The 18550-nt window shown below is 66.6% G+C and overlaps 3 protein-coding genes across 4 annotated transcripts; 1 reads left to right on the forward strand and 2 right to left on the reverse strand.

Moving 5' to 3' along the window:
* The first annotated feature begins 6 nt into the window (after positions 1-6).
* Positions 7-4264, forward strand: EEF1AKMT4 (EEF1A lysine methyltransferase 4). Its single transcript, XM_074834137.1, has 3 exons — positions 7-225; positions 1070-1353; positions 3860-4264. Exons 1-3 carry the CDS (start codon positions 51-53, stop codon positions 4160-4162), a joined length of 762 nt encoding a protein of 253 aa, XP_074690238.1. The 5' UTR covers positions 7-50; the 3' UTR covers positions 4163-4264.
* A 1023-nt stretch (positions 4265-5287) lies between these two features.
* On the reverse strand, positions 5288-9364 carry CAMK2N2 (calcium/calmodulin dependent protein kinase II inhibitor 2). The gene is made up of 2 exons (XM_074834138.1): positions 9121-9364; positions 5288-6664 (listed from the first exon to the last, which is right to left on the reverse strand). The coding sequence occupies exons 1-2, from the start codon at positions 9287-9289 to the stop codon at positions 6594-6596; spliced, it is 240 nt and encodes a 79-aa protein (XP_074690239.1). The 5' UTR covers positions 9290-9364; the 3' UTR covers positions 5288-6593.
* A 5558-nt stretch (positions 9365-14922) lies between these two features.
* On the reverse strand, positions 14923-17766 carry LOC141927174 (mitochondrial ubiquitin ligase activator of nfkb 1-A-like). Of its 2 annotated transcripts, none has more exons than XM_074834139.1 (5): positions 17627-17766; positions 17186-17345; positions 16841-16928; positions 16642-16762; positions 14923-16450 (listed from the first exon to the last, which is right to left on the reverse strand). In XM_074834139.1, the coding sequence occupies exons 2-5, from the start codon at positions 17300-17302 to the stop codon at positions 15754-15756; spliced, it is 1023 nt and encodes a 340-aa protein (XP_074690240.1). In that variant the 5' UTR covers positions 17303-17345; positions 17627-17766; the 3' UTR covers positions 14923-15753. The 2 variants fall into 2 exon arrangements, with proteins under 2 accessions (XP_074690240.1, XP_074690241.1); XM_074834140.1 differs by having other exon boundaries at positions 17186-17325; positions 17627-17760.
* Positions 17767-18550: the final 784 nt, after the last annotated feature.

An 18550-nucleotide genomic window follows, 5' to 3' on the forward strand; every position in this document is an offset into this window, starting at 1 on the left:
GGGGCGGCACGTGGCGCCCGGTGCTCGCGCTCCCCCCCCCCCGCCCCGCCATGGAGCGGCGGCGGCGCGCGCCCGCCGCCACCCGCCGCTACCGGCAGCGCCGCTTCTGGGACGCGCTGTACCGGCAGGAGGGCGCCGAGCCCCGGGAGTGGCTGGGGGGGTTGTCCCGGTTCCTCCCGCAGCTGGAGGCCGAGCTGCGCCCCGGTGACCGTATCCTCGTTCTCGGTACGTGGACGGTGGACGGGGCTTGGGGTCCCGCCGGTGGTACCGGCCGCGAGGGGGCGGGGCGGCACCGGGCCCGGTACCGCGGGTAACGCCCGGCCCGGCGGGACGGCCCCGCTCCCGGGGGTGCGGGCGGGGGCCCGTGTAACGGCCCCGCTGTCCCGCCCGCGGGCTGCTCCGCCGCCGGACCGGCAGGTTCCCCCGTGCCGCCCTCCCCGGGCAGGCGGGATTAGGCGGGTGTAATCACCGATCCTGTTAGCGGATCAGCCGCCGCCAGCTGCGCTTAACAGCCCCCAAATCCGCCCCCCCCGGGATCCCCCGGGGGGCGGCTGAGCCCCGGCGGAGCGGCCAAGGGAAGGGACGGGGCCTCTCCCCGTGTCCTGCTGGGGCCAGCCTGGCACCGTGCTGGTCACCTCTGTCCGTCTGTCCCTCCATCCCGGTTAAACGCCGCCTTAACTTGCCGCTGGCCCCTGCCCCACCGCAGGGTTTTGGGGCGCACGGCCAGCACCTGCCCCACGGCACTGGGGGGGTGAGAACTGGGGACCTCCCCCCCGCCTCGCTCCCTCCCTGCCTCCAGCATCCCCGCAGCCACCCGGGCGTCCCACCCCGGGATGGGGGGACCCGGTGTACGGGGGGGCTGCCCTCACCCCCAGGATCCTGCAGGGCCAGGAGCCCCTCGCAGGAAGGGGGTAATTAAAAACAAGCCTAGCGCTCACTAATTAGCAGCCTGGCGATGACCTTAGCTGCCCCAGCCCATCCGCTCCCTTCCCTGGGTCTGAGGGAAGAGGGCTGGGGTGCAGGCAGCCCCCCCACCCGCCGAGCCCCGACTGAGCCGTACCCCGCACAGGCTGCGGCAACAGCGCCCTGAGCCACGACCTGCACGAGCTGGGCTACACCGACGTCACCAGCATCGACTTCTCCCCCGCCTGCATCGCGGCCATGCGCGCCCGCTACGCCCGCTGCCCCGGCCTGCGCTGGGCCGTCATGGACATCCGCGCCCTCGCCTTCCCCGACGCTGCCTTCGACGTCGTGCTGGAGAAGGGAACCCTCGACGTGCTGATGGTGGAGGAGACCGACCCCTGGGACGTGTCGCCCCAGGCGGCCGCTGCAATGCACCGGGTGCTGGCAGAGGTACGGGGTGGCAGGGGGAGCTGGAGTGTGGGGGGAGGTGGACCCCATCCCTATTTGGGGTGGGTGAAGGTGCAGAATGTCCCCTTGTCACCCTGCTTCCCTTGGGATGCCCCAGGCGGTGCCACTGCCCCCCCCCAGCCGGTGTTACTTTCTCTCTACTACGCTGCAGAGGGCACCTGGGGGGCTCCCGACCCCCCCTCCCACCCCATCACCTTCTCCCCAGGGAGGTGGATGAAACAGGGTGTGTCCCTGAATCTTGCTGGGGGGTCTGGGTGACTCCCTTCTTTATTTGCACCCTAAATACGAAGGAGTGGCAGTAAAAATAGCCCCATCCTGGTGTGGGTGACTATAGGGGTGCCCAGAGGGGAGCTGGGGGGACACACTGAGGTGGCCCTGCCTGCCCAGGGCAAGGTGATGACCGCAGGGCTGTGACAGGCCCCCCGCCCCCACTTCCATTTCATTAGCCGGGGTCCCCATCGTCTGGTCAGGGGTTGCCATGGCAACCTCCGTCAGCATCGACAGGGCCCTGGCGTTGCCACGGGGACGGGCGATGCCTCCAGGCCTCGATTAATTGGCGGTGGCGGAGGCAGGGACTGGATTGAACCTGCCCGGGTGCAGGGATGGGGGGTGCAGGTCCTCACAGCCTCCCCCACCCTTTGGGAATAACTGCAAGGATAATTAATTGCTGCATCTGCCTGGCACCCTTGGGTGCGGACATGGGGTGCTGGGGGGGTGCTTGTGGCTATTCCCCCCCAGTTCTCTCTTGCCCGCCCTAAGCTTTGCCCCACTGAGTGCAGGAGGGAGCAGGACCCCAGGGGCTGTGGGCAGCGGGACTGTCCCCACCGTCCGGGCCCTGCCCTGCCAACACTGCTGCCTGTGCTTGTCATTTGGCCAGACAGTGAGGATTTACTTTTTTTTTCTTTTTTTTGTTTTTTTTTTTTTTTACCCCTTTTTAATCCCCCGCTCAATCCCTGCCCTCCCCCAGCATCGCTGGGCACCGGCCTCTGCCTGCGGCCAGCTCCCTCTGTCCTCGTCCCCGGGGGCATTGGCTAGGCGTTCCCACCCGTTTGCTGCTTTGCTGGTCCCCTCGCATGGGTCTAGCTGTGGCTGGCACCCCCCTTTTCACCCCCACCCCCCTTCTTATGGCGGGGAGGCACAGGGTTTTCACAACCTCTGCCTTGCTCTCCCCGTTGGGGGGATGTAAGTTCCTGAAAATCCACCCTGACTGTGGGGATACCCCAGGGGCACCCCTGTCCCAGCGGTCCGGGGGCAGTGGAGGGGGGGGGGGGGGGGGGCAGCCCCCTTCGCCTCCCCCCGCGTGCGGGCTGGTGGATGGGAAGGTTTCCTGCACCCGTTTCTAAGCAACGGCCATTAGTGCTCTATTAATGAGGGATGGGATGCGGAGATGGAGATGCAGGATGCCTCCCTCAGCTCCAGCCGGAGATCCCTGCCTGCCCCCCGCCCCGGGGACCACCCCCATGCCCATCAGTTGGGAAGCGGAGGGGTCTTTCCAGGACAAATGCATCCAGTGCTTTGCAGGAGGGATGCTGAGCTGGGTGCCCGGGCGGTGGGGGAGGCGGGATACAGGGAACTGCCTTCCCCTTTTCCTGGCCAAAACCACTAAGGTTTGGTTCAAAAGCCACGGCCACAGCAGGGGGGGGACACGGAGGCTGCCTGACCCCTCTCCATCCCTGGCCCCAGCCAGCGCTGAGCCATGGAGCTTCCCAGCAGGATTAAACCAGAGCTCGGGAAACCCCCGCCTTGGCCCCCAGCCCTGTCCCCTGCCGCAGTGGCTCTCTGCCCTTGCTGGGGGAGTGCTGGGGGGGTCTGGGGGTGTCCCCACCTGGGGCAGGGTGCCGGTGGGGGGGCTGGCTGGGGGGCTGGCCACCTGCCCATCCCAGGCACTGCCTTTGCATGCCGAGCACGCAAGCGCTGGCCGTAAAAGCCTTTTGACATTGGATAAAGCCAAGCAAGAAAATTGATGTTCTTTTCCATCCTGTTAGCGGGGGCTTAGTTCCAGCGGGGAGAAAATGGTGATTAAAAGGGTCGAGTTCTTTCCCATCCAAACACCCCCCCACCTCGGACGCTGGGTGTTGGTGGGGGCGAGGTGGCACTGGGTGCCCCGGGGAGGGGTGGATGGGATGGGGGTCCCATGCCACTCTGGGGGGGCCCCTGTGCCCAGGAGGGTGAAGCTTTTCCCCGCACCAGGGTTGGGTCTCTGTGCTGTCTGCTGTGGATGAGGGTGAAGGGTTTTGGGGTGCAGGGAGAGGCGGTGCATGCGGACACCCCGTTCCTCATTGCCACTTGGCTGTGGGTGGACTGGGGACATGTCAGAACCGGGGAACGTGTCTCTGGGGGTAAGATTAGGACAGGAGAATTGGGGGTGCGATGGGAGAGGCTGAGAGGGGGGGGTCTTTGGCAGGTGGTGATGGGGGATCCCTGGGGCTGAGGCGGTCCCTGCCAGTGGGGGTGAACCTCACTGTGTGCCCCCCACCCTATCCCGCAGGTCAGCCGGGTGCTGCGCCCGGGGGGCTGCTTCATCTCCATCACCTTCGCCCAGCCCCACTTCCGCAAGCCCCACTACGCCCAGGAGGCCTTCGGCTGGTCCCTGCGCCACGCCGCCTGCGGGGACGGGGACGCCGGCGCCTTCCACTACTTCCTCTACGTCATGCGCAAGGGGCAGCCCCTGGACCCCACCGACCTGGCCCTGGGGCGACGGCTGCACCAGCCCCCCCTGCCCCCCGCCCCGCCACCACCCCCCGCCCCGCCAGACGACGATGAGGACTATCTCCTTGCCATCCAGTTGTGACCTGGTGGGGGGGCTTCCCCAGCCTCCCCCCACCTAATAAAGCCTTAAGCTGCTCCACCCTCACAGGTGGGGGACGGGGAACCAGTGTGTTCCCCCCCTAAAGCTGCTCCAGTGATGTGAGTAATGGGAGAAAAGGGGGGGGTTGGCCTCCTCCCGGGGGGCTGCGGGATGCTCCGGGAAGCAGGTGATGCCGTGTCCCCTCCCAGCCCTTCCCTCACCCGGTTGGAGAGCAGCCAGGGCTCCGGGCTTTGCGGCCGGTAATGAAACCAAATCGGGTTTAATTCTACCCATCCATCTTGTGGGGAGCGGCTCCCTGCTCCCCCCCACCCCCCCCAGCGCGGGCAGCTGGGCTGGAGCAGAATGGGGGGTTTCTGGCACTGGGTGCAGGGGGCAGGATGGGGGTGCCTGCTACCCCCCCACCCCTGTCCTGCGCCAGGACCCCTGGACCAGCCTTTTTATCTGTGGGGGTGTGCAAGGGCACCGTGTCCTTGTCACCCCCCATCCCGAGCCGGGCAGCGGGGGGTCTGGGCTGGGACGTGCCAGCGTGGGGCTGGAGACACCGCAGGGTGCGTGTGTGTGGGCAGGGTGCCACATCTGTCCCTGCCCCCCCGCCTCGCCCCCCCATCCCCTCTCCTGGCTGCGGTGACAACCCCAGTGTGCCACACACACCCGGCCCGTGCCTGGGGACAGCAGCGCGGTGACACGCGTGTGCCGGGGCTTGTGACACGCATGTGCCAGGGCTGGTGACAGTCATGCCACCGTGTGCTGGCGGGGCTGGCTGCGCGCGGGTGCCAGCGTGGCGGGTGCATGGGTGCCACCAGTGGTGTCCCCAGGAGCTGTTTGGGCACCAAACCACCCCCCCCCCAGGGTGGGCAACGCTGGGGGGCACGGAGACCCCTCCTCAGAGGGATGGCGGTGACATACTGAAGAGGCGCAAGCTGCCGGGCTGCTATTTCTGGCGAAGGGCGTAAGTGGGTCAGCTGGTGGCTCCCCCCGCGCCGGGAGCTGGTAGAGGACTCCAGGGTCGGTGTCCCCCCCACCTCACGCCACCCCATCCTGCAGGCACCCCGAAAACCAGCCAGCGCCTGGGAGGGACAGAAAGGAGCAGGCGGCTGCTGGCCTCGCCTCGGTACATGAATGTATTTTATTCATTGCATTTTGTTCACCAGTACAGTGAAAAATGGCATTTAAATTTACAATGGATCATTTGTAGAACATCATGACACAAGTATCTTTTTTTTTTCCTTTTTTTTTTTGTGTTTTTTTTTCTCGGTTTTGTTTTTTGTTTGGCATTTTTTTTGTTGTGTTTTTTTTGCGTCGTCATCTCCATAAATGCCACTCGTAGGTTATTGAAAAAGATGACGAGTTTCTCATGCACATCAGACCCCCCCGAGAAGCTTCTTAAAAAATAAAATTAAATTAAAGTACAAAATTAAAAACAACGACTCAGGCTGGTCCCTGCCCTCCCCGTTCCCCCCCGGCCCCACCACCCTCGAGCGAGGGGCAGTGCCGGGACCCCCTGGCACCGGCAGCCAGCCCCGGTGGGCTCAGCCCCGGTGGGCTCAGCCCCGGTGCTGCCGGGAGGCGACTGCAGCGGCCGGTGGTGCTGCCAAACCCTCCGGCCGGTCCCACTGCTGGTGGGGGGGGGTCGGGCCAGGGGTCCCCGCTCCCCTCCCTGCGCCTTTGGCTTTCCTTGTGCTCCCTCCATCATTCTCACCCCCCCCTTTATTTTTCCCCCCTCGGTTTTTTCTTCTTTTTTTGTCTTTTTTTTTCTTATGGAAAAAAATATGAACCTTTTTTTTTGTTTGTTTGTTTGTTTTCCCGATGCGGTTACTTCGACATCTCAACGTCAGCAGATCGTTTTTAACAAAGATTCGGATATAAAAATACAAATATGAGGAGTTTCTGTTTAAAAAGAAGCGTGCCGGAGTGGTGGGGCTGACCCTCGGCCCCAGGACCGGGCGCTCGGGCCACCAAGCTCATGCAAAAAACGATGGAGCAAAAAATGTCTCTGGACAGCAGCGCTCCCCTCCCCCCCCCCCCCCCCCCCCCACCCGCTCGTGGGGCCCGATCCGCCCCGGGATTCGGGGACCCCCCGCCAAGGAGGATGGGGGGGACGCACCGCAGAGCGAGGGGGCTGGACACCCCCCCTCCCCGGGGAGAGGGGGTCCTTGCCCAGGGTGGGGGGACTCGGCGGGTTGTCCCAGCCCCGGGGGAGGCGGAGGGGTAAAGTGCGTGGCTCGGGGGGGGGGTGGTGGTGGTGGCCGCAGAGCCTTCCCCCCCCCCCCCCTCCCGGTGCTGGGGTAGGGGTGGGGGTAGCGGGGGGGCACGGGCATGGCCTCCCCCTCCCGGTCGGTGGTCCAGCCAGCATGCAGGGCCGGGCGGGCTGGGAGCAGGGCACGGCCTGCGGGTCCTGGCGGCGGGTCCCGGCTTACACCCCCGGCGGCGACTTCTCCGTCATGCCCTTGAGCACCTCGTCTATCCGGTCATCCTCGATCACCACTGCGGGGACAGGCGGGGGGGGGGGGGGCGCGGCGTGGGCGAGGGGACGCGAACACAGCCTCTGTCCCACCCGCCCCCCGCCGGCTCTCACCCCACTCGCCACCCCAGGAGGGCTCCCAAGATGCTGGGGAGCAGGGCGAAGGGGTTCGGGTGGGTGCAATGGGGGGGATCGCCCTCCCCCCAGCATCCCCCCTGCAGCCAGCCGGCTGCCTCCGGATGGGTGGTTTGGGAAAGGGGGGGGCAGGAATAGACCAGGAAGGACCCCCCCCTCCTCTCTGCGGCAGGCGCTGATGAGAGCAACAGGACTGGAATGGGTAATGACCCAGCGGGGGGGGGCACCGCCAGCTCGGCGGGGGTGGCAGCCAGACCCCTGTCAGCATCATCACCCGCTGCGCAGGACACCCCCACCCCCCCCCACCATCGGCACCACCGTCGGGGGAGCCGGACAGCCCCCCCGTCAGCATGGCGGGCTGCACGGACCCCCACCATAGGCATCACCATGGGGGGCTGCACAGCCCCCTCCCCCGCCCAGCATCACCCGCTGGGCAGCCCTCCCCACATCAGCATCACCAGTGGGAGGCTGGCCAGACCCCATCAGCATCACCATCGGGGGGCTACACAGACCCCCCCCCCCATCAACATCACCATCACCCTCGGGGGTGGAGGACAGACACAAACACACCCCCCGCCCCAAAACATCACTACCGGGGTGGTCAGCAACACCACCCCCCCCTCCCCATCAGCACCCTGGGGGTGGATTGGCCAGACCACCGCACACTTCGCTTCCCACCCCCCACCCCCCCCCCCCCCGGTCAGCAGCATCACTGGGAGAGCAGCCAGACCCCCCACATCACCACCGAGGGAGAACGGGCCCCCCCATCACCCCCGGGGGGATCTGCTAGACCCAGTCACCACCACTGCAAAGGGGAGCGGGTGGAGCAGGCAGCAGCTCATCCCCCCTCGGGGCTGGGGTGTGTTTGTCCGGGAAGCGGGGGGGGCTCCGTTGTTCCCCACACTTTTGCCCCTGCAGCTGAAGGAGGGGGGGTGTTTGTCTAGGGAGGTCCCCCAAGCAGGTAGGGTGGGGACTGTAGGGAAGGTGAGGGTCATTCTCGGGGGTCCCCAAGGCATTGGGGTGGATCGATGGTGACAGATCGGGGGGGGGGGCATTTATTTGGGTCCTGATGGAAGCAGGGGAGCTGCTGATGGGGGTCTCTGCAGCAGCCAGTAAAGCCGGGGGGCAGGGGACACACAGGTTCATGGAGTCCTGGGGGGACAGTAAACGGGGGGGGTGACGGGGGGGGGATGTTTGTTGATCAGCATCGCCGGCGGCTGCTGACGGGGGTCTGCGGCAGGCAGAAATGTGGAGGGAGAGCGGTTTATGGGGCGGGGGGGGCTGTTCCTGGTGATGCTGGGGGGGCTTGTTTATAGAGGATGAGGGGGGGGCAGTCCGAGGGGATGTGCGGGCAATCCCAGGGGTGTTGAGGAGCAGTTCCGGGGGGTCCCGGGGGCACTCGCAGAGGTACCGGGGGGCAGCCTCAGGGGTGCTTGGGGATAGTCCCGGGGGCAGCCCCAGGGATGCTGCAGGGTAGTCCCGGGGGGAGCCCCAGGCTGCGGGGGGGTGTGGGGCAGCGCTGGGGGGACAGCGCTGGTGTTTGGAGCTGGGGACGGGGGGGGCCCTGCGGTTTTGGGGCAGTGCTGGGTGCCAGTCGCAGAGCTGGGGGTCGCAGGGATGCTGGGGGGCAGTGCCGGGGATGATGTAGGGCAGAACTGGAGATTCTGGGGATGCTGGGGGGACAGTGCTGGGGATACTGGGGCGGGGGGGGGGGGGCAGTGCTGGGGATGCTGTGGGGCAGTGCCAGGGGTGCCAGGGGACAGTGCTGGGGATGCAAAGCAGAGCTGGGAGTCCCAGGGATGATGTGGGGCAGAGATGGGGATGTGAGAGCCAGTGCCGGGGGTCCCGGGGATGCCGTGGGGCAGAGCCGGGGATGCAAGAGCAGAATCGGGGGTCCCGGGGGTGCCGTGGGGCAGAGCCGGGGGTGCAAGGGCATAATCGGGGGTCGCGGGAATGTTGTGGGGCAGAGCTGGGGATGCAAGGGCAGAATCGGGGGTCCCGGGGATGCTGTGGGGCGATGCTGGGGGTGCCAGGGATGCACTGGCCAGTGCCGGGGATGCCGGGGAGGCAAGGGCAGAACGGGGGGTCCCGGGGATGTTGTGGGGTGGCGCTGGGGATGCAAGAGCCAGTGCCGGGGATGCCGGGGGGCAGAGGCGGGGATGCAAGGACAGATCCGGGGGTCCCGGGGATGCCCGTGGGGCAGCGCTGGGGATGCAAGAGCCAGTGTCAGCGATACCGGGGATGCTGCAGGGCAGACGCGGGGGTCCCGGGGATGGATGCCCGTGGGGCTGAGGCGGGGGGTCGCGGGGGGGGGTGTGTGCAGAGGCGGGGTGTCGGGCGGTACCTCTCTTGGCGCGGCCGATCTGTCCCAGCTTGGGGGGCCGCTTGCCCTGGTTGCCCCCGAAGAAGGCGTTGGTGTCCTGCAGGCGGCAGCTGAAGGGCAGCTCCCCCGCCTCGGGCTCGGCGCCGTAGCGGCCCACCTTGTCCTCGCCGTAGGGCAGCACCTGCGACATGGCGGGGCCGAGCGGGCCGAGCCGCGCCGCGCCGAGCCGGGAGCCGGTCTGCGGCGGCGGCGGCGGCGGCGGGGAGGAAACCCGGGCGGAAGGATGAAGTCATGCATCCGGGGGGAGCGGGGACCCCCCCGGCGGGGGGCGGCTCCGGAGCGCCGCGGCCCGGCACGGCACGGCCGGGACAGGGACAGGGACACCCCCCCCCCACCCCCCGCCACCGCGGCTGGTGCCCGGTTGGGATGGGGGGAGCTCAGCCCCGGCCCCGTTCCTCAGCGCAGGATTGTCTGCCGCCGGCACAGCCTTACCTGGGGCGGTCGCCCCAATTCGGGGGTGCCCCTAAACACGGGGTGCCCCTATGGAGTGGGGAGCCCTTGGCACAGCCGGGTACCCCCGGGTCAGACAGCCGAGGACCACCAGGCGCCGCCGGGCCCTCCTCCCCCAGCACACCGAGGTGATGTCAAACAGACCCCCCAACACCCCGCTTCCATCCCCCAGACCCCAGACGCCCCCCGAGCATCCCCCCTCACAGCTCCCAGCCTCCTGTAGCCCAGCAGGCTCAAGCCCCCCAGAACCCCCGGGCCAGCTCTCATCTCGTGTCTCCCCAGCCCGCCACTTGTGCCTCTTGCCCAGCACCCATCCAGGCACCCCCTCCCACAGCCTCCCTAGTGTTGGGGTCCCCCCTTGCAACCACACCGATCCTGCCCCAGTCCCCTTGGCCCCCCACATGTGGGTCCCTGCACATGTGTGTGCATGTGTTTGTACACAAGTGCCCATTGCATGTATTTGCAGGACTGTGGGGGGCACACGGGTGTGATTCTGCAGGTGCCCGTCAGCATGGCCACATAGGGACTGTACCCCAGGACACCCCTTGCCTATGGTTTGGGCTTTCCCTGGGGGCTCTCTGCAGACAAGGGGAAGGGCCACCCCCTGTGGGGACCTGCCATGGGGTCAGCAAGGAGAGACCTACAAGAGTGGCCTCAGTGTCCCTCCAGAGCCCCATTTGTGTTCCCTCTGCAGACCCCTGCCCCAGACCCACCCTGGCCCTTTCCTCCTGCATTTTCCACTGCCAGTGCAGTGATTGCACTAATTGGCATTGGTGGTCCTGAGTGACCTCACCTGGGACCCCCCATCCTGGACACCTGGGGCTGGGGGAGCTATTTAAGCTCAGACTGGGGCTTCTGCTTCTTGCCTGAGCTGTGGGTACAGCCTTGGCCTGAGATTTGGCTGGCCCCCGGCCCTGGTGATGGAGGAAGATCTGGCTGGCCCCTGGACCTGAGGCTAGTGGTGGTGGTGTCGTCAGTAGTGGCTGGTTGGAGAGGACCACCCCATCATGGGGCAGCCCTGTTCCTGCTGCTCGTGTGGGTGTGCTGGGTTACAGCAAAGCCAGAGCCCTGCATGGGAATGGCACTTGCCAGCCCCCTGAGAATCTCCCTCTGCGTGTCTGAAGGGAGCAAGAGTGGGTTTTTACAGATAGCTCTGAGGCCCATTGCTCCATGCCAGCATCCTCATGGCCTGAGATCCTGTTGAAAGGTGCTGCGGAACAGCATCAGCCAGTCTGGTCCATGCGAGAGGGCAGGTACTTCTATTTTGGGAAGGCTCAGCCATGCCTTTCCCTTTGTGCCCAGCTCTGCAGAACACCCGTCCCCACTCTCCCCTCCCAGACCAGAGACAGGGAGGGACGGGGCAGTGGTGCCCACTCTCCTGGCGAAGCAGTGCCTTTATTCATGCCTTTGCTGAAGAACCAGCTTGAACTTTTTCATGTGACGGCTTCTGCTCCTGCAAAAAGCGCCCGGGAAAATAGGCAAGAGGCCCACGCTGAGATGTGGCCTGCTTTTCCCATCGCCAGGCCCACGTGCCGCTGCCCGTGGGCAGGGACAGGCAGGCCGTGGCACGCGCGGGGCTGGGGGTGAGCGAGAAGAGGAGCAGATGGGCTGTGTGGGATGTGAGCGGGGCCGGTGCTGCGCTCCAGGAGGGCTTCCAGCCTGGCAGCCTCCTGGGGAGAGGCTTGAGAGGGGTCACCCTGGGGATGGCCCCGCTTATCCCACACTTGCACCTGTATCTGTAGCACCTTGCGCCCAGGGGGAGCTCTGGGGGCTGGCTGGGGTTTGGGGGTGTGGGAGGGACCCTCCACCCAGCCCAGGAAGGAGGAGGGCCGGATTCATGCTGGCAGGGCTGGGCTGTAGGTGGAACAGGGCAGCACCGTAGCTCTGAGCACTGCATCTCCCTGGGACATCTCTAGTCTCCGACTCCCCGAGGGTGCTGCTGGTCAGGCATCCCGGGGCGGGGGGGAAGGAACTAAGGACTGGAATGTGGGTGTGTGGGCAGGGGGGTGCAGGGGGGACCCCACCCTCATCGCATCCCCCCACACCCTCCTTCCCCTGGCTCTCATCGCACCTTCGCTATCTGCCTTTTAGCAGCCACATAATCTCCTTTCTCGCTTCCTTTGCAGCCTTTTGTCCCACACAAAGCCAGCTCCAGCGGGAAGAAGGGGCTGTGGGAGCGGGAAGCAGGCGGTTCTTCCCGCCCTGGCTCCTTAAACCAGCGCCGCAGCCCCCGAGCTGGGACACCTTGCAGGTGATAGAAGGGCTGGGGGCCGGCCGTGACCCCTCGAGCGTGGATAATGGGGCCAAGCGGGGGGTACGCAGCCGGGCTCCCAGCTGCAGTGGGCCTGGGGATGGAGATCACGCTGGGAGCCCACGGGCCCCTGCTGAGACCTGGCTGGATGCTGCCCCTGAGCCCTGCACCCTTGGTGGGGATTCGGGTGCTGGTTCTGGGTGCTGTGACCGAGGTGAGGGGTTTCCCCGCAGTCACTGGTGCTTCAAGTGGTCTTATGGTGGAGAAGCGCCCTGGGCGTGCGCAAGCAGCTCGTGGTGGGACATGTCCTACTCAGGATCTGCAGGGACCCCCGGGCAGCAGGAGTTGGACTGGATGGGAGCACATGCTGGTCCTCAAGGCCTAGCAGGGACAGGTCGATGGCCTGGCAGGCAGTGGCTGAGTGACAGAGGGCTCGGAGGAGGCAGGAGGCATCAGCCACCAGAGCCGGGGCTTTCTCTGCTGGTGGTCCAGGAGCCCATCGGTGCTGTCACCCAGGGCTGGTGCCACAGGGCTGGGGGCTGCAGAGGCGTGCCTGGAGGCCAGCTCGGGTGCCTCCATCTGTGCTGCTCCCAGCCCTGCCAAAAAACGTGAAATGGCACTTCTGCTCCGCGGTGGTGGCAGCCGCGGCCAGGGGGGGTTTGCCAAGCGCCAGCTCCCTGCTGCTGGCAGTGCTGCTCTCTCTGAGCACCCATCCGTCCCTAGCCTGGTGCGGGGGACTGGCAAAGGTCAGCAACAAGGTCAGGGATGTGCCTGTCCTTGGATGTTGCTGCTGGCTCTCAGTAGCCAAAGGCCAGGTGGGGAATGCCACTGTGCTCCTTTGCACAGGCAGCCCCTTTGCATGGGCATTTTGGGGGAGCGGAGACACACACCCCGGCTGGGTGCAGGTGGCGGGGACGGCTGTGCTTGCCAATGGTTGTGGTGTCCCTTGTCACCATAGTGAGGAGATGCTGGGGGACAGGGGACAGGCACCCTGCTCAGCAGCTGTGTGGTGGGTGAGCCCAGGGCAAGTGTGCAAGAGCAGCATGTTTCTCGCCTTGTGCTGTCCTCACGGATGGTGATGTGGGAAGATGAGGCCCAAAAGCCGTCCCTGGAGGGACAGATCCTTTCGCAGGGAGGAAGGGCTCAAACCTTTGCGGGACAGCTGGGGGCAGCCAGCCAGCAGGTTGTCACTAGTGAGATGAGTTAGTCACAGCACACAGCCTACTGTTGGGAAGGGGGTGCTCCTGAAGGGGCTCTGACTGTAAGTCAGGGCAGGTGGAAGGGGGATGGCACTGTCCCTGTCCCTCACACGTGCTGCCCAGGGCACAGCTGTGGTCCCAGCAAGGCCAGGGCTGCATCTGAGCAGATGGGGCACCCCCAGCACACTGCCTGGGGCAGGGGCTTTACGGAGGGTCCCCTGGCCAGACCCAAGGTGGGGGGAGCGGGAGTCAGGGGGAGGCTGACCCTGCTGGGTGGACAAACAGCCCTGCTGGGGTGTGAGGCTCCATCCTCGTCTGTCACCACATCTCTGGTCACCATGACAACAGACAGGGAGGCAGGCGGGAGTGGGCTGGCAGCCCTGGGGGGGCGGGTGTGTGTGAGAGGGGAAGCCATGGGCATGAGCTGGCACTCACGGGGACCCTGCGGTGGAGGGGGGGGGGATGTGCAGCTGGCAGGATGCCGGGGTCCCTCTTGGGCCCTGTGTGGTGGGGAGGGAGGCTGGGCAGGGCTCAGCCCAGGCGCTGTGAGCTCCCCACTGTCCTGCTCCCAACCAAGAATGCCTGTGGGGGGCGGGGGGGACATGCTGAGCGGGTTCGCCTGGGGGTACAGGCGCTGCGGCACGGCCGGGCAGCCCCTGTGCCGGGTGGTTTGGCACAGCAAGGCTTTGGCTGGCGGTGAGCTGAGAGGTTGAGTCACGCTGCTGCCCAGAGTGGTGCCAGGCAGGGCTGCTCTGTGGTGTCTGTGTATCCAGGCCACCGCAGGGCTGGTGGCTTCCTGGGGGTGGCAGAGACCCGAAGAGGGGGGGTATAGGGTAGGGCCGTGCCCCAGCATGTGCTGGCACCCTCCTTGTGGGCCTCCAGCATGGGGGATACGTTCCCTGCCCTGGGCACCCATGGGGACAGGGAGGAACGGGTGGCTGCAGGTCCCTCTCTAGCTGTTCCTGTCCCCAGCCGGCTGCCGGGCCCCAGGGAACGAGGCGAGCAGTCTCTGGGAGCACGGGCACCCCCCGCCCTCCCCGGCCCACGCACCCACTCGCGCCAGCAGCTCTTGGCACGCGGGGAACTGTGTTCCTGGCAGCCCAGCCCTCTTCCATCTGGTATTTATCTCCTTCCCGAAATCCCTCCTGCTGCGGGGGGGATGCCCGGTTCTGGGGGGGGGGACCCAGGCCCCACTGCTCACTCTGCAGCGTGGCAGTCACAGTGCTGGCACGGGGAAGAGACTAGGCTGAGAGACTGACGGGGCGGGGGGGGGGGGAGGCCAAAAAGGCACGTGGGTCCCAGGAGGTTTCATTGGGTGCTCTGGGGCATCGTGGCTAGCTGCGGGCCCGGGGGCAATGCCACAGGGGCACTTTGCCCCAAGCGAGCTCCCAGCCCCAAGCTGGCAGCAATGGGGGCTGCTGCTCTGGGGAGGGGGGACATCACCCCCCCCTCAACCCCAAAGCTGCTGCCTGGCTGCCAGTGGCCTGCCAGCGCTGCCCCCCACCCCCAATCCTGGGTGCCCCAAAGCTGCAGGAGCCAGGAGAGCCCGTGGGTTGCCTGGGCAACTGCAGCCAGGCAGGGATGGGGAGCGGTCCAGGGGAGCAGTTGCCATGGAGACCGGAGGAGCGGGTTGCCTTGGCAACAGTCCTGTTCCCCCCACCCCCACCCTCCCCAGCCCTTCAGGGCTGTATCCTGAGGTGTACCCTGGCCGGGGGTCCCCTGCCCACTGCCCACCGCCGGGGACTCTGCACCTGGGGCAGCTCCCTGGGTGGGGAGGGAGGCACCACCCCCCTCCCAGGGGAGAGCCTCGACTCCCAGCGCATCCCCCCACTTAACGGCGTGAAGGAAGAGGCAAGGCCGAGCTCAGCTCCTTGGCTTTATCACTCCACACACCACTGCAAGCCGCTCCCGCACCTGGTCCTGGCCGGGAGGCGGGCAGGAAAGCTGGGTGCAGCGGGGGCCAGAGGCATGAGCAGGCTCCGGACACCCCAGGGCTGTCCTCCCACTCCAGGAGAGCAGGGACCCCGCAGAGAGGGTCAGAGGGACACTGTCTCCCTCCCCACGTGGCAGAGCAGCTGGCGAAGGGGCACGCTTCATTGCCACCAGCCCCTGGGTGCTGCAGCACAGTCTGGGCAGTGGCTACAGGCACACGGATTGGGGAGGTGGAAGGACAACAGTGGCACCAAAGTGCACACCAAAGTGCACACCAAAGTGTGCCACTGTGGCGGCTGGGGGGGGCAGGGTTGGGTCTCTGTCACTCCACCTTGCCCACTGTGTCCCACCAGCCCTGGTCTTGCCCCTGCCATTCTCCCCATAAAGCCACACGCTGGGAAAGCAAAACAAGGGAAAAGACCCATGTGGCTTTGGGGGGGTGTCAGGGCTGGGAAGAGGACACGGGTCAAACAGCCACCAGCTGAAGGAGAACTCTGGCATGGGGCAGGGGACTTGTCTCAGGTACTGAGTACATTTCCCCCAAGCCTTCATGTTCAGGGGAAAGACAGACTGGCAGACAAAGGGAGGATGAGGAGGCTATAACTCTCCTGCTCTCCCAAAAACAGACAGGGGGGACACACCATGACACCCCCCCACCCCCCCAACAAGACTCACGCAGCTGCACGCGAGGGGACAGCTGAGATTTCTGCAGGCTCTTGGCTTGGCTCGTGCTGCCCCTCCCTGAGCACCCCCCAGGTGCTCTCAGGCCTGGTAGAGGGGCACCACACGGTCGATGGGCCCCCGGCAGATGGGGCAGAGGCGGCTGGGCAAGGCCTGGAAGCAGCGGAAGCAGCAGCAGATGTGGCCGCAGCCAAGAAGGACACACTCGCGGGGCCGTGTCAGGCAGATCACGCAGGAGTCCTCGGGCTCCCCATCCCCAGCCTCCTCGTCGTCCAGCTCCTTGTCCTCACGCTGCTGCTTGAGGCGGGCGCGGCGGTAGGCACGGCACAGGGCGTGCAGGAGGACAGCCAGGCCCGCCGCAGCACACAGCATGGCCGCTCCTTTCCAGAGCCCGCTGGCCGACTCCAGCTCCGCCAGCACCGTCTGCCAGTCCCCCAGGCACAGGAAATACTCGCCCCCCCGGGCCGGCGGCTGGAGGTGCAGGGAGCCGTCGGGGTGCAGAGCCAGCTCCCCGATGCCTGTCAGCCCAGCCCCCACCCGCAGCATCTCCTCGGTCTCCAGGATGCCCTTGGGCTTCTCCCCACTCAAGTACTGGCCCAGCAGGTCGCGGAAGCCGTGGGCTGGCTGCTGGAACCGCTCATACACTGTCTCCAGCGGCAGGCAGACAGCTTGGAGCGGGCTCTCCACGCTCACCTGTGTCACCGCCTGGGTGTCTGGCGAGGCCAGCAAGAAGGGGACGGTGTAGACCTGCTCCGAGAGCACCCGCTCACTCTCGCTCCTGCAAGAGGAGAGTGCAACGCTGGGATGTGGACAACGCGGAGGAACTCTGAGCTCCTGGGGCTGAGCTGAGGGTAGGGACTAAAGCCTTTAACCGAGACACTTTCTGCCTCTCAAGTGGCCCCAGAGGACGGGGGTCTGGACCCACCCACTGGTGCAAGCCCATCGCTGCTGTCCCCTCCCACCGCTCACCAGCTCCGGGCCAAGCTGTTCCAGATCAGCCGATGCTCTTTCAGAAGCAGTTTCTGGATGACGCCCTGCAGCCCCTCATGGTAATGGCTGGTCAGCGCAGCCTTGGCTGGCAGCACTATGCCTAAGGACCAAGGGATGCATCACTGCTGAAGGAGAGCCCGGCCCCTGTTCCGGGTGTGAGGCCACAGGGTCTCCTTACCTTCCAGAGCAACGTAAGGCAGGCACCTCCCATCAGCCGCTGACACCAGTGCTGGTAAATTGTCATCAACCTGGAGCTTTGGGGCCTCCTGGAAGAGCAGGGACTAAGTGTGAACACGGGCAGGGGGAGATGGGCTGGCAGGCAGAGGGTGGGTCATGCATGGCTTTCTGGGGATCTCTGGCAGGATGTGACCTGCTTGGTCCTGAGCATCGTGACATTGGCAGAGGGTGCAGCAGGCTGCAGTCATCAGCGGGGTGCACCCAAATCAAAGGCTCTTGGCCAGGCAGTGTAGGGCAGCGGGGAAGGGACAGTGGGCAGGAGAGAGCATCTGAGGGATGGGGCTACCTGTATGTGTGCCACGACCCTGGCTTTCTTCCTGTACAGGTAGTAGAAGAGGCCGGAGAAGGCGAGGCTGGAGCCCAGACACAGCAGCTCCCCAGGCGTGATGGGCGATGCGTCCATGGTGCCAGGCTCAGGCAGCACGCCTGCAAGGTGAACGTGGTGCCTGGGGGACAGTGCCATGTCAGCCCAGGGGCAGAGATGTCCCAGCGCCCCTGTCCCCAGGGCAGGGACATCCCACTGACCCTGTCCCCAGGGCGCTGCCGCCCTAGGCCAAACCTGCCCATGGCCCCGGCTGGGGGCAGTTCAGCACCAGCACCCGCAGGCGCCCGGCAGCCCCAGCCCGACGCAGCACCCCTTGCCCAGCCTGGGTCTGACCCTGCACCCAGGATCGGGCCGAGGCCCAGCCCCCCTGACCCAGCCCGGGCCCTGCACCCAGGGTCCCACCTAGGCCCGGCACCCCCAGTTCGGGCTTAGCACCCCCGATCTGGCTCGGACCCAGGCCCGGCCCGGCCCCGCCGCTGCCGCTCGCGCCGGCGCGGCCCCGCTGCCCCCCGCTGCCCTCCGAGGCCGGAGGCGCCCAGGCCCGGACCCTGGCCCCGCCGCGCTGCCTGCTGGGAAATGGAGTGCGGCCCCGCGGCGCGGCGGCGGGGCGAGCGCGGACCGGAACTACAGCTCCCAGCGTGCCTCGCGCCGAACTACAGCTCCCGTCGGGCCTTGCGCCCGCCGCCGACCGCACTACAACTCCCGGCGGACTTTGCGAGACCCCCCCCCACACACATACACCCCGCGGGGTCCCAGTACAGAGGCGGGGGTGCAGGGGGGACCCCGGTATGGGGCTGGGGGCGCGGTGTGCGGGGACGTCCCGGCCGGGGCACAGGCTCCAGGCGCTCTGCGGAAAGGGCTTGTCCATGGCCTGGCCCCAGGGCAGGATGGGGTCACCCCTGCTGTCACCCCCACCTGGGGGGGCAGTGGGCCCCCTTGGCTGGTCTTTCCACGGGGGGCACCCCCATGCCGCTGGGGATGAGTCGGGGCTGCGGGGCTGTCCCAGCCCGGCTCCTGCCTTCCTGTCGCCCCAGCCTCACCCAGAGCCACCCTCGGTGTCCCCCAGCCACCCCGCTCGGTGCCAGCCGGCAGCACAGCCCCCCCATGCCTGTGCTCAGGGGTGACCCGTCCCCCCGACCCTGGCTGAGGGTCAGCCCTGCGGCTGCCGTTCTCCTTCCCCGCATGTCTGCGCCTCTCCCTCTGTCCCTCAAGACATCTCATCTCCTGCTCCCCCTCCCTGGGTCCCTCGGGATTTCTCATCTCCTGCTCCCATCCCTTGGGATGTCTCATCTCCCACATGTCCCCTGGATCCTGAGTCACCCCCTC

The sequence above is a fragment of the Strix aluco genome, chromosome 9, assembly GCF_031877795.1.
Source record: "Strix aluco isolate bStrAlu1 chromosome 9, bStrAlu1.hap1, whole genome shotgun sequence".
NCBI classification, from domain to species: Eukaryota; Metazoa; Chordata; class Aves; order Strigiformes; family Strigidae; genus Strix; species Strix aluco.

Excerpts from the sequence above, each read along its gene's own strand:
- EEF1AKMT4 (XM_074834137.1), top strand. The coding sequence starts at position 51 with ATGGAGCGGCGGCGGCGCGCGCCCGCCGCCACCCGCCGCTACCGGCAG. Across the intron at positions 226-1,069 it reads TGACCGTATCCTCGTTCTCG|GCTGCGGCAACAGCGCCCTG; the intron begins GTACGTGGACGG and ends TACCCCGCACAG. Across the intron at positions 1,354-3,859 it reads TGCACCGGGTGCTGGCAGAG|GTCAGCCGGGTGCTGCGCCC; the intron begins GTACGGGGTGGC and ends CCTATCCCGCAG.
- CAMK2N2 (XM_074834138.1), bottom strand. The coding sequence starts at position 9,289 with ATGTCGCAGGTGCTGCCCTACGGCGAGGACAAGGTGGGCCGCTACGGC. Across the intron at positions 6,665-9,120 it reads GATCGGCCGCGCCAAGAGAG|TGGTGATCGAGGATGACCGG; the intron begins GTACCGCCCGAC and ends CTGTCCCCGCAG.
- LOC141927174 (XM_074834139.1), bottom strand. The coding sequence starts at position 17,302 with ATGGACGCATCGCCCATCACGCCTGGGGAGCTGCTGTGTCTGGGCTCC. Across the intron at positions 16,763-16,840 it reads GCCTTACGTTGCTCTGGAAG|GCATAGTGCTGCCAGCCAAG; the intron begins GTAAGGAGACCC and ends CTTGGTCCTTAG. Across the intron at positions 16,451-16,641 it reads AACAGCTTGGCCCGGAGCTG|GAGCGAGAGTGAGCGGGTGC; the intron begins GTGAGCGGTGGG and ends CTCCTCTTGCAG.